Genomic DNA, 12,674 nt, shown 5'->3' with positions numbered 1-12,674 from the left:
AGGTAGAGCATACAGTAAGGCAGGTGTAACACAGGGCAGGCAGAGCATACAGTAGTGCAGGTGGAACACAGGGCAGGTAGAGCATACAGTAGGGCAGGTGTAACACAGGGCAGGTAGAGCATACAGTAGGGCAGGTGTAACACAGGGCAGGCAGAGCATACAGTAGTGCAGGTGGAACATAGGGCAGGTAGAGCATACAGTAGTGCAGGTGGAACACAGGGCAGGTAGAGCATACAGTAGTGCAGGTGGAACACAGGGCAGGTAGAGCATACAGTAGGGCAGGTGTAACACAGGGCAGGTAGAGCATACAGTAGGGCAGGTGTAACATAGGGCAGGTAGAGCATACAGTAGGGCAGGTGTAACACAGGGCAGGTAGAGCATACAGTAGGGCAGGTGTAACATATGGCAGGTAGAGCATACAGTAGGGGAGGTGTAACATAGGGCAGGTAGAGCATACAGTAGGGCAGGTGTAACACAGGGCAGGTAGAGCATACAGTAGGGCAGGTGTAACATATGGCAGGTAGAGCATACAGTAGGGGAGGTGTAACACAGGGCTGCTGTAAGATTGGGCATTTTATTCATCTGAAGTGTATAGGTTGAGTCATATGTGTACTTTGGATGGGATCATGGGGGAGATGTACGAAGCCCAGAAATGGTATCAGCGCACGTTATGTGCGCTGATACTGCTTCTCCCCGATGTATGATCGGGGGTCTGGGCGGTAAATGACAGGGGCGCTATGCGCCCCTGTTATTATTGGCGCTGCTATCTACAAGATAGCAGCGCCGACGGCAGGGCTATGTACGAACGGTCATAACGTATGACCGTTCGGCCGGCTGTCGTTATCGACAGCTACAGCCTGGCGCTAGCATATCCCCACAGCAGGGACAGCGCTGTCCCTGCTGCGACGGCTGCCGGCTCCAGGGCTCCACACGGGGATCTCGCGATTCTTGCGAGATCCCGCGCATGCTCAGTGGAGCCAGCCGGGAAGAGACACATCGCATCAGCACTAGGCTGATGCACTGCTGTCTCTAGCGGGTAGCGCCGGAGGGGGGAGTTTATACATCACATCGGTAGTGCTTCCTGCTTCTCCTCGGTAAAGAGGCGAAGCGGGAAGCGTTATAGCGGCACGTTAAGTGCCGCTATAATATATCTGCCCCCATATGTCATATCTTGTAGATAGCAGCACCGATAATGACAGGGGCGCATAGCGCCCCTGTCATTTACCGCCCAGACCCCCGATCATACATCGGGGAGAAGCGGTATCAGCGCACATAACGTGCGCTGATACCGTTTCTGGGCTTCGTACATCTCCCCCATGGAGACGTATACTGAAGTTCCACTTCTTACATTCATAATCAGTCTTAATAATTTATATATATTATTACCTGCATACAGAACAGTCTATATAAAACCACCTGTATATAGCACAGTATATATACACACACCTGTACACACACACAGTATATATACACACACCTGTACACACACAGTATATATACACACACCTGTACACACACACAGTATATATACACACACCTGTACACACACAGTATATATACACACACCTGTACACACACACAGTATATATACACACACCTGTACACACAGTATATATACACCACCTGTATACACAGTATATATACACACACCTGTACACACAGTATATATACACCACCTGTATACACAGTATATATACACCACCTGTATACACAGTATATATACACCACCTGTATACACAGTATATATACACCACCTGTATACACAGTATATATACACCACCTGTATACACAGTATATATACACCACCTGTACACACAGTATATATACACCACCTGTACACACAGTATATATACACCACCTGTACACACAGTATATATACACCACCTGTACACACACAGTATATATACACCACCTGTACACACACAGTATATATACACCACCTGTACACACAGTATATATACACACACCTGTATACACAGTATATATACACCACCTGTATACACACACAGTATATATACACCACCTGTACACACACACAGTATATATACACACACCTGTACACACACACAGTATATATACACACACCTGTACACACAGTATATATACACCACCTGTACACACAGTATATATACACCACCTGTACACACAGTATATATACACACACCTGTACACACAGTATATATACACCACCTGTACACACAGTATATATACACCACCTGTACACACAGTATATATACACACACCTGTACACACAGTATATATACACACACCTGTACACACAGTATATATACACCACCTGTACACACAGTATATATACACCACCTGTACACACAGTATATATACACCACCTGTACACACAGTATATATACACCACCTGTACACACAGTATATATACACCACCTGTACACACAGTATATATACACCACCTGTACACACACAGTATATATACACCACCTGTACACACAGTATATATACACCACCTGTACACACAATATATATACACACACCTGTACACACAGTATATATACACCACCTGTACACACAGTATATATACACCACCTGTACACACAGTATATATACACCACCTGTACACACAGTATATATACACCACCTGTACACACAGTATATATACACACACCTGTACACACAGTATATATACACCACCTGAACACACAGTATATATACACCACCTGTACACACAGTATATATACACCACCTGTACACACAGTATATATACACACACCTGTACACACAGTATATATACACCACCTGTACACACAGTATATATACACCACCTGTACACACAGTATATATACACCACCTGTACACACAGTATATATACACCACCTGTACACACAGTATATATACACACACCTGTACACACAGTATATATACACACACCTGTACACACAGTATATATACACCACCTGTACACACAGTATATATACACCACCTGTACACACAGTATATATACACACACCTGTACACACAGTATATATACACCACCTGTACACACAGTATATATACACCACCTGTACACACAGTATATATACACCACCTGTACACACAGTATATATACACCACCTGTACACACAGTATATATACACCACCTGTACACACAGTATATATACACCACCTGTACACACAGTATATATACACCACCTGTACACACAGTATATATACACCACCTGTACACACAGTATATATACACACACCTGTACACACACAGTATATATACACACACCTGTACACACGGTATATATACACCACCTGTACACACGGTATATATACACCACCTGTACACACGGTATATATACACCACCTGTACACACGGTATATATACACCACCTGTACACACGGTATATATACACCACCTGTACACACGGTATATATACACCACCTGTACACACAGTATATATAGGAATCGGTATGATTTACCCTCGGACCCCAGCACAATATATAGGATAGATCACCTGTACCCAGCACAGTATATAGGATAGATCACCTGTACCCAGCACAGTATATAGGATAGATCACCTGTACCCAGCACAGTATATAGGATAGATCACCTGTACCCAGCACAGTATATAGGATAGATCACCTGTACCCAGCACAGTATATAGGATAGATCACCTGTACCCAGCACAGTATATAGGATAGATCACCTGTACCCAGCACAGTATATAGGATAGATCACCTGTACCCAGCACAGTATATAGGATAGATCACCTGTACCCAGCACAGTATATAGGATAGATCACCTGTACCCAGCACAGTATATAGGACAGATCACCTGTACCCAGCACAGTATATAGGACAGATCACCTGTACACACAGTATATAGGATAGATCACCTGTACCCAGCACAGTATATAGGATAGATCACCTGTACCCAGCACAGTATATAGGATAGATCACCTGTACCCAGCACAGTATATAGGATAGATCACCTGTACCCAGCACAGTCTATAGGATAGATCACCTGTACCCAGCACAGTCTATAGGATAGATCACCTGTACCCAGCACAGTCTATAGGATAGATCACCTGTACCCAGCACAGTCTATAGGATAGATCACCTGTACCCAGCACAGTCTATAGGATAGATCACCTGTACCCAGCACAGTCTATAGGATAGATCACCTGTACCCAGCACAGTCTATAGGATAGATCACCTGTACCCAGCACAGTCTATAGGATAGATCACCTGTACCCAGCACAGTCTATAGGATAGATCACCTGTACCCAGCACAGTCTATAGGATAGATCACCTGTACCCAGCACAGTCTATAGGATAGATCACCTGTACCCAGCACAGTCTATAGGATAGATCACCTGTACCCAGCACAGTCTATAGGATAGATCACCTGTACCCAGCACAGTCTATAGGATAGATCACCTGTACCCAGCACAGTCTATAGGATAGATCACCTGTACCCAGCACAGTCTATAGGATAGATCACCTGTACCCAGCACAGTCTATAGGATAGATCACCTGTACCCAGCACAGTCTATAGGATAGATCACCTGTACCCAGCACAGTCTATAGGATAGATCACCTGTACCCAGCACAGTCTATAGGATAGATCACCTGTACCCAGCACAGTCTATAGGATAGATCACCTGTACCCAGCACAGTCTATAGGATAGATCACCTGTACCCAGCACAGTCTATAGGATAGATCACCTGTACCCAGCACAGTCTATAGGATAGATCACCTGTACCCAGCACAGTCTATAGGATAGATCACCTGTACCCAGCACAGTCTATAGGATAGATCACCTGTACCCAGCACAGTCTATAGGATAGATCACCTGTACCCAGCACAGTCTATAGGATAGATCACCTGTACCCAGCACAGTCTATAGGATAGATCACCTGTACCCAGCACAGTCTATAGGATAGATCACCTGTACCCAGCACAGTCTATAGGATAGATCACCTGTACCCAGCACAGTCTATAGGATAGATCACCTGTACCCAGCACAGTCTATAGGATAGATCACCTGTACCCAGCACAGTCTATAGGATAGATCACCTGTACCCAGCACAGTCTATAGGATAGATCACCTGTACCCAGCACAGTCTATAGGATAGATCACCTGTACACAGTATATAGGATAGATCACCTGTACACAGTATATAGGATAGATCACCTGTACCCAGCACAGTCTATAGGATAGATCACCTGTACCCAGCACAGTCTATAGGATAGATCACCTGTACCCAGCACAGTCTATAGGATAGATCACCTGTACCCAGCACAGTCTATAGGATAGATCACCTGTACCCAGCACAGTATATAGGATAGATCACCTGTACACAGTATATAGGATAGATCACCTGTACCCAGCACAGTATATAGGATAGATCACCTGTACCCAGCACAGTCTATAGGATAGATCACCTGTACCCAGCACAGTATATAGGATAGATCACCTGTACACAGTATATAGGATAGATCACCTGTACCCAGCACAGTATATAGGATAGATCACCTGTACCCAGCACAGTCTATAGGATAGATCACCTGTACCCAGCACAGTATATAGGATAGATCACCTGTACCCAGCACAGTATATAGGATAGATCACCTGTACCCAGCACAGTATATAGGATAGATCACCTGTACCCAGCACAGTATATAGGATAGATCACCTGTACACAGTATATAGGATAGATCACCTGTACCCAGCACAGTATATAGGATAGATCACCTGTACCCAGCACAGTCTATAGGATAGATCACCTGTACCCAGCACAGTATATAGGATAGATCACCTGTACCCAGCACAGTATATAGGATAGATCACCTGTACACAGTATATAGGATAGATCACCTGTACAGGTAGACGGTCACCTCCTCCTCCTCCTCCTCCTGCTCTTGGTCCCCGTTCTCCGTCTCCTGCAGCTTCTTGTACCGGATCTCTTCCCGCAGAGGAGACATCACGGTCGGGTCCCGGCTGTCACTATGCCCGGGCGGTGTCACCTGCTGCTGTCCCCGGGCGCTTCCGGCTGCAACACCCGGGAGACGCCCATTACCTGCCTCGGCAACCGCCCTGCCCCTAGCAACTACTCCGCTACTGCCCCTAGCAACTACTGCGCTACTGCCCCTAGCAACTACTCCGCTACTGTCCCTAGCAACTGCTCCACTACTGCCCCTAGCAACTGCTCCGCTACTGCCCCTAGCAACTGCTCCGCTACTGCCCCTAGCAACTACTCCGCTACTGTCCCTAGCAACTTCTCCGCTACTGCCCCTAGCAACTGCTCCGCTACTGCCCCTAGCAACTACTCCGCTACTGCCCCTAGCAACTACTGCGCTACTGCCCCTAGCAACTACTCCGCTACTGCCCCTAGCAACTACTCCGCTACTGCCCCTAGCAACTACTCCACTACTGCCCCTAGCAACTACTGCGCTACTGCCCCTAGCAACTACTCCGCTACTGCCCCTAGCAACTACTCCGCTACTGCCCCTAGCAACTACTCCGCTACTGCCCCTAGCAACTACTCCGCTACTGCCCCTAGCAACTACTGCGCTACTGCCCCTAGCAACTACTCCGCTACTGCCCCTAGCAACTACTCCGCTACTGCCCCTAGCAACTACTGCGCTACTGCCCCTAGCAACTACTGCGCTACTGCCCCTAGCAACTACTCCGCTACTGCCCCTAGCAACTACTCCGCTACTGCCCCTAGCAACTACTCCGCTACTGCCCCTAGCAACTACTGCGCTACTGCCCCTAGCAACTACTCCGCTACTGCCCCTAGCAACTACTCCACTACTGCCCCTAGCAACTACTGCGCTACTGCCCCTAGCAACTACTCCGCTACTGCCCCTAGCAACTACTCCGCTACTGCCCCTAGCAACTACTCCGCTACTGCCCCTAGCAACTACTCCGCTACTGCCCCTAGCAACTACTCCGCTACTGCCCCTAGCAACTACTCCACTACTGCCCCTAGCAACTACTGCGCTACTGCCCCTAGCAACTACTGCGCTACTGCCCCTAGCAACTACTGCGCTACTGCCCCTAGCAACTACTCCGCTACTGCCCCTAGCAACTACTCCACTACTGCCCCTAGCAACTACTCCGCTACTGCCCCTAGCAACTACTGCACTACTGCCCCTAGCAACTGCTCCACTACTGCCCCTAGCAACTACTCCGCTACTGCCCCTAGCAACTACTCCACTATTGCCCCTAGCAACTACTCCACTATTGCCCCTAGCAACTACTCCGCTACTACTCCCCTACTGGCCCTAGCAACTACTCCGCTACTACTCCGCTACTGGCCCTAGCAACTACACCGCTGCTACTCCACTACTGCCCCTAGCAACTACTCCGCTACTGCCCCTAGCAACTACTCCGCTACTGCCCCTAGCAACTGCTCCGCTACTGCCCCTAGCAACTACTCCGCTACTGCCCCTAGCAACTACTGCGCTACTGCCCCTAGCAACTACTCCACTACTGCCCCTAGCAACTACTCCGCTACTGCCCCTAGCAACTACTGCGCTACTGCCCCTAGCAACTACTGCGCTACTGCCCCTAGCAACTACTCCGCTACTGCCCCTAGCAACTACTCCGCTACTGCCCCTAGCAACTACTCCGCTACTGCCCCTAGCAACTACTGCACTACTGCCCCTAGCAACTGCTCCACTACTGCCCCTAGCAACTACTCCGCTACTGCCCCTAGCAACTGCTCCACTACTGCCCCTAGCAACTGCTCCGCTACTGCCCCTAGCAACTGCGCCGCTACTGCCCCTAGCAACTGCTCCGCTACTGCCCCTAACAAACTCTGCTACTGCCCCTAGCAACTACTCCACTACTGCCCCTAGCAACTGCTCCGCTACTGCCCCTAACAAACTCCGCTACTGCCCCTAGCAACTACTCCGCTACTGCCCCTAGCAACTACTCCACTACTGCCCCTAGCAACTGCTCCGCTACTGCCCCTAGCAACTGCTCCGCTACTGCCCCTAACAAACTCCGCTACTGCCCCTAGCAACTACTCCGCTACTGCCCCTAGCAACTACTCCGCTACTGCCCCTAACAAACTCCGCTACTGGTCCTAGCAACTACTCCGCTACTGCCCCTAGCAACTACTCCGCTACTGCCCCTAGCAACTACTGCACTACTGCCCCTAGCAACTGCTCCGCTACTGCCCCTAGCAACTACTGCACTACTGCCCCTAGCAACTGCTCCGCTACTGCCCCTAGCAACTACTCCGCTACTGCCCCTAGCAACTGCTCCGCTACTGCCCCTAGCAACTACTCCGTTACTGCCCCTAGCAACTACTCCACTACTGCCCCTAGCAACTACTCCACTACTGCCCCTAGCAACTACTCCGCTACTGCCCCTAGCAACTGCTCCACTACTGCCCCTAGCAACTACTCCGCTACTGCCCCTAGCAACTGCTCCGCTACTGCCCCTAGCAACTACTCCACTACTGCCCCTAACAACTACACCACTACTACTCCACTACTGCCCCTAGCAACTACTCCGCTGTTACTCCGCTACTGCCCCTAACAACTACTCCGCTACTACTCCACTACTGGCTCTAGCAACTACTCCGCTACTACTCCGCTACTTGCCCTAGCAACTACACCGCTACTGCCCCTAACAAACTCTGCTACTGGCCCTAGCAACTACTCCGCTACTGCCCCTAGGAACTACTCCGCTACTGCCCCTAGCAACTACTCCGCTACTGCCCCTAGCAACTACTCCACTTCTGCCCCTAGCAACTACTCCACTTCTGCCCCTAGCAACTACTCCACTACTGCCCCTAACAAACTCCGCTACTGCCCTTAGCAACTACTCCGCTACTGCCCCTAGCAACTACTCCACTATTGCCCCTAGCAACTACTCCGCTACTACTCCCCTACTGGCCCTAGCAACTACTCCGCTACTACTCCGCTACTGGCCCTAGCAACTACACCGCTGCTACTCCACTACTGCCCCTAGCAACTACTCCGCTACTGCCCCTAGCAACTACTCCGCTACTGCCCCTAGCAACTGCTCCGCTACTGCCCCTAGCAACTACTCCGTTACTGCCCCTAGCAACTACTCCACTACTGCCCCTAGCAACTACTCCGCTACTGCCCCTAGCAACTGCTCCACTACTGCCCCTAGCAACTACTCCGCTACTGCCCCTAGCAACTGCTCCGCTACTGCCCCTAGCAACTACTCCACTACTGCCCCTAACAACTACACCACTACTACTCCACTACTGCCCCTAGCAACTACTCCGCTGTTACTCCTCTACTGCCCCTAACAACTACTCCGCTACTACTCCACTACTGGCTCTAGCAACTACTCCGCTACTACTCCGCTACTTGCCCTAGCAACTACACCGCTACTGCCCCTAACAAACTCTGCTACTGGCCCTAGCAACTACTCCGCTACTGCCCCTAGCAACTACTCCGCTACTGCTCCTAGCAACTACTCCACTTCTGCCCCTAGCAACTACTCCACTTCTGCCCCTAGCAACTACTCCACTACTGCCCCTAACAAACTCCGCTACTGCCCTTAGCAACTACTCCGCTACTGCCCCTAGCAACTACTCCACTATTGCCCCTAGCAACTGCTCCGCTACTGCCCCTAACAAACTCCGCTACTGCCCCTAGCAACTGCTCCGCTACTGCCCCTAGCAACTACTCCGCTACTGCCCTTAGCAACTACTCCGCTACTGCCCCTAGCAACTACTCCGCTACTGCCCCTAGCAACTACTGCGCTACTGCCCCTAGCAACTACTGCGCTACTGCCCCTAGCAACTGCTCCGCTACTGCCCCTAGCAACTACTCCGCTACTGCCCCTAGCAACTACTGCACTACTGCCCCTAGCAACTGCTCCACTACTGCCCCTAGCAACTACTCCGCTACTGCCCCTAGCAACTGCTCCACTACTGCCCCTAGCAACTGCTCCGCTACTGCCCCTAGCAACTGCTCCGCTACTGCCCCTAGCAACTGCTCCGCTACTGCCCCTAACAAACTCCGCTACTGCCCCTAGCAACTACTCCACTACTGCCCCTAGCAACTGCTCCGCTACTGCCCCTAACAAACTCCGCTACTGCCCCTAGCAACTACTCCGCTACTGCCCCTAGCAACTACTCCACTACTGCCCCTAGCAACTGCTCCGCTACTGCCTCTAGCAACTGCTCCGCTACTGCCCCTAACAAACTCCGCTACTGCCCCTAGCAACTACTCCGCTACTGCCCCTAGCAACTACTCCGCTACTGCCCCTAACAAACTCCGCTACTGGTCCTAGCAACTACTCCGCTACTGCCCCTAGCAACTACTCCGCTACTGCCCCTAGCAACTACTGCACTACTGCCCCTAGCAACTGCTCCGCTACTGCCCCTAGCAACTACTGCACTACTGCCCCTAGCAACTGCTCCGCTACTGCCCCTAGCAACTACTCCGCTACTGCCCCTAGCAACTGCTCCGCTACTGCCCCTAGCAACTACTCCGTTACTGCCCCTAGCAACTACTCCACTACTGCCCCTAGCAACTACTCCACTACTGCCCCTAGCAACTACTCCGCTACTGCCCCTAGCAACTGCTCCACTACTGCCCCTAGCAACTACTCCGCTACTGCCCCTAGCAACTGCTCCGCTACTGCCCCTAGCAACTACTCCACTACTGCCCCTAACAACTACACCACTACTACTCCACTACTGCCCCTAGCAACTACTCCGCTGTTACTCCGCTACTGCCCCTAACAACTACTCCGCTACTACTCCACTACTGGCTCTAGCAACTACTCCGCTACTACTCCGCTACTTGCCCTAGCAACTACACCGCTACTGCCCCTAACAAACTCTGCTACTGGCCCTAGCAACTACTCCGCTACTGCCCCTAGCAACTACTCCGCTACTGCCCCTAGCAACTACTCCGCTACTGCCCCTAGCAACTACTCCACTTCTGCCCCTAGCAACTACTCCACTTCTGCCCCTAGCAACTACTCCACTACTGCCCCTAACAAACTCCGCTACTGCCCTTAGCAACTACTCCGCTACTGCCCCTAGCAACTACTCCACTATTGCCCCTAGCAACTACTCCGCTACTACTCCCCTACTGGCCCTAGCAACTACTCCGCTACTACTCCGCTACTGGCCCTAGCAACTACACCGCTGCTACTCCACTACTGCCCCTAGCAACTACTCCGCTACTGCCCCTAGCAACTACTCCGCTACTGCCCCTAGCAACTGCTCCACTACTGCCCCTAGCAACTGCTCCGCTACTGCCCCTAGCAACTGCTCCGCTACTGCCCCTAGCAACTGCTCCGCTACTGCCCCTAACAAACTCCGCTACTGCCCCTAGCAACTGCTCCGCTACTGCCCCTAGCAACTACTCCGCTACTGCCCTTAGCAACTACTCCGCTACTGCCCCTAGCAACTACTCCGCTACTGCCCCTAGCAACTACTGCGCTACTGCCCCTAGCAACTACTGCGCTACTGCCCCTAGCAACTGCTCCGCTACTGCCCCTAGCAACTACTCCGCTACTGCCCCTAGCAACTACTGCACTACTGCCCCTAGCAACTGCTCCACTACTGCCCCTAGCAACTACTCCGCTACTGCCCCTAGCAACTGCTCCACTACTGCCCCTAGCAACTGCTCCGCTACTGCCCCTAGCAACTGCTCCGCTACTGCCCCTAGCAACTGCTCCGCTACTGCCCCTAACAAACTCCGCTACTGCCCCTAGCAACTACTCCACTACTGCCCCTAGCAACTGCTCCGCTACTGCCCCTAACAAACTCCGCTACTGCCCCTAGCAACTACTCCGCTACTGCCCCTAGCAACTACTCCACTACTGCCCCTAGCAACTGCTCCGCTACTGCCCCTAGCAACTGCTCCGCTACTGCCCCTAACAAACTCCGCTACTGCCCCTAGCAACTACTCCGCTACTGCCCCTAGCAACTACTCCGCTACTGCCCCTAACAAACTCCGCTACTGGTCCTAGCAACTACTCCGCTACTGCCCCTAGCAACTACTCCGCTACTGCCCCTATCAACTACTGCACTACTGCCCCTAGCAACTGCTCCGCTACTGCCCCTAGCAACTACTGCACTACTGCCCCTAGCAACTGCTCCGCTACTGCCCCTAGCAACTACTCCGCTACTGCCCCTAGCAACTGCTCCGCTACTGCCCCTAGAAACTACTCCGTTACTGCCCCTAGCAACTACTCCACTACTGCCCCTAGCAACTACTCCACTACTGCCCCTAGCAACTACTCCGCTACTGCCCCTAGCAACTGCTCCACTACTGCCCCTAGCAACTACTCCGCTACTGCCCCTAGCAACTGCTCCGCTACTGCCCCTAGCAACTACTCCACTACTGCCCCTAACAACTACACCACTACTACTCCACTACTGCCCCTAGCAACTACTCCGCTGTTACTCCGCTACTGCCCCTAACAACTACTCCGCTACTACTCCACTACTGGCTCTAGCAACTACTCCGCTACTACTCCGCTACTTGCCCTAGCAACTACACCGCTACTGCCCCTAACAAACTCTGCTACTGGCCCTAGCAACTACTCCGCTACTGCCCCTAGCAACTACTCCGCTACTGCCCCTAGCAACTACTCCGCTACTGCCCCTAGCAACTACTCCACTTCTGCCCCTAGCAACTACTCCACTTCTGCCCCTAGCAACTACTCCACTACTGCCCCTAACAAACTCCGCTA

At 51.4% G+C, this 12,674-nt stretch overlaps 1 protein-coding gene across 1 annotated transcript in view; it reads right to left on the bottom strand.

Moving 5' to 3' along the window:
• The window catches only part of GGT6 (gamma-glutamyltransferase 6), a 42,370-nt gene extending 36,356 nt beyond the window's left edge, over window positions 1-6,014 (bottom strand). The window contains exon 1 of the mRNA XM_088453531.1: window positions 5,841-6,014. Coding sequence (XP_088309657.1) covers window positions 5,841-5,947 — 107 coding nt within the window. The 5' untranslated portion in view covers window positions 5,948-6,014. The remainder of the gene's footprint in view (window positions 1-5,840) is intronic.
• Window positions 6,015-12,674: the final 6,660 nt, after the last annotated feature.

This window comes from Taudactylus pleione, unplaced genomic scaffold, assembly GCF_031769625.1.
Source record: "Taudactylus pleione unplaced genomic scaffold, aTauple2 ptg000580l, whole genome shotgun sequence".
Lineage (NCBI taxonomy): Eukaryota > Metazoa > Chordata > Amphibia > Anura > Myobatrachidae > Taudactylus > Taudactylus pleione.
This window is presented reverse-complemented; position numbering and strand designations above follow the sequence as displayed.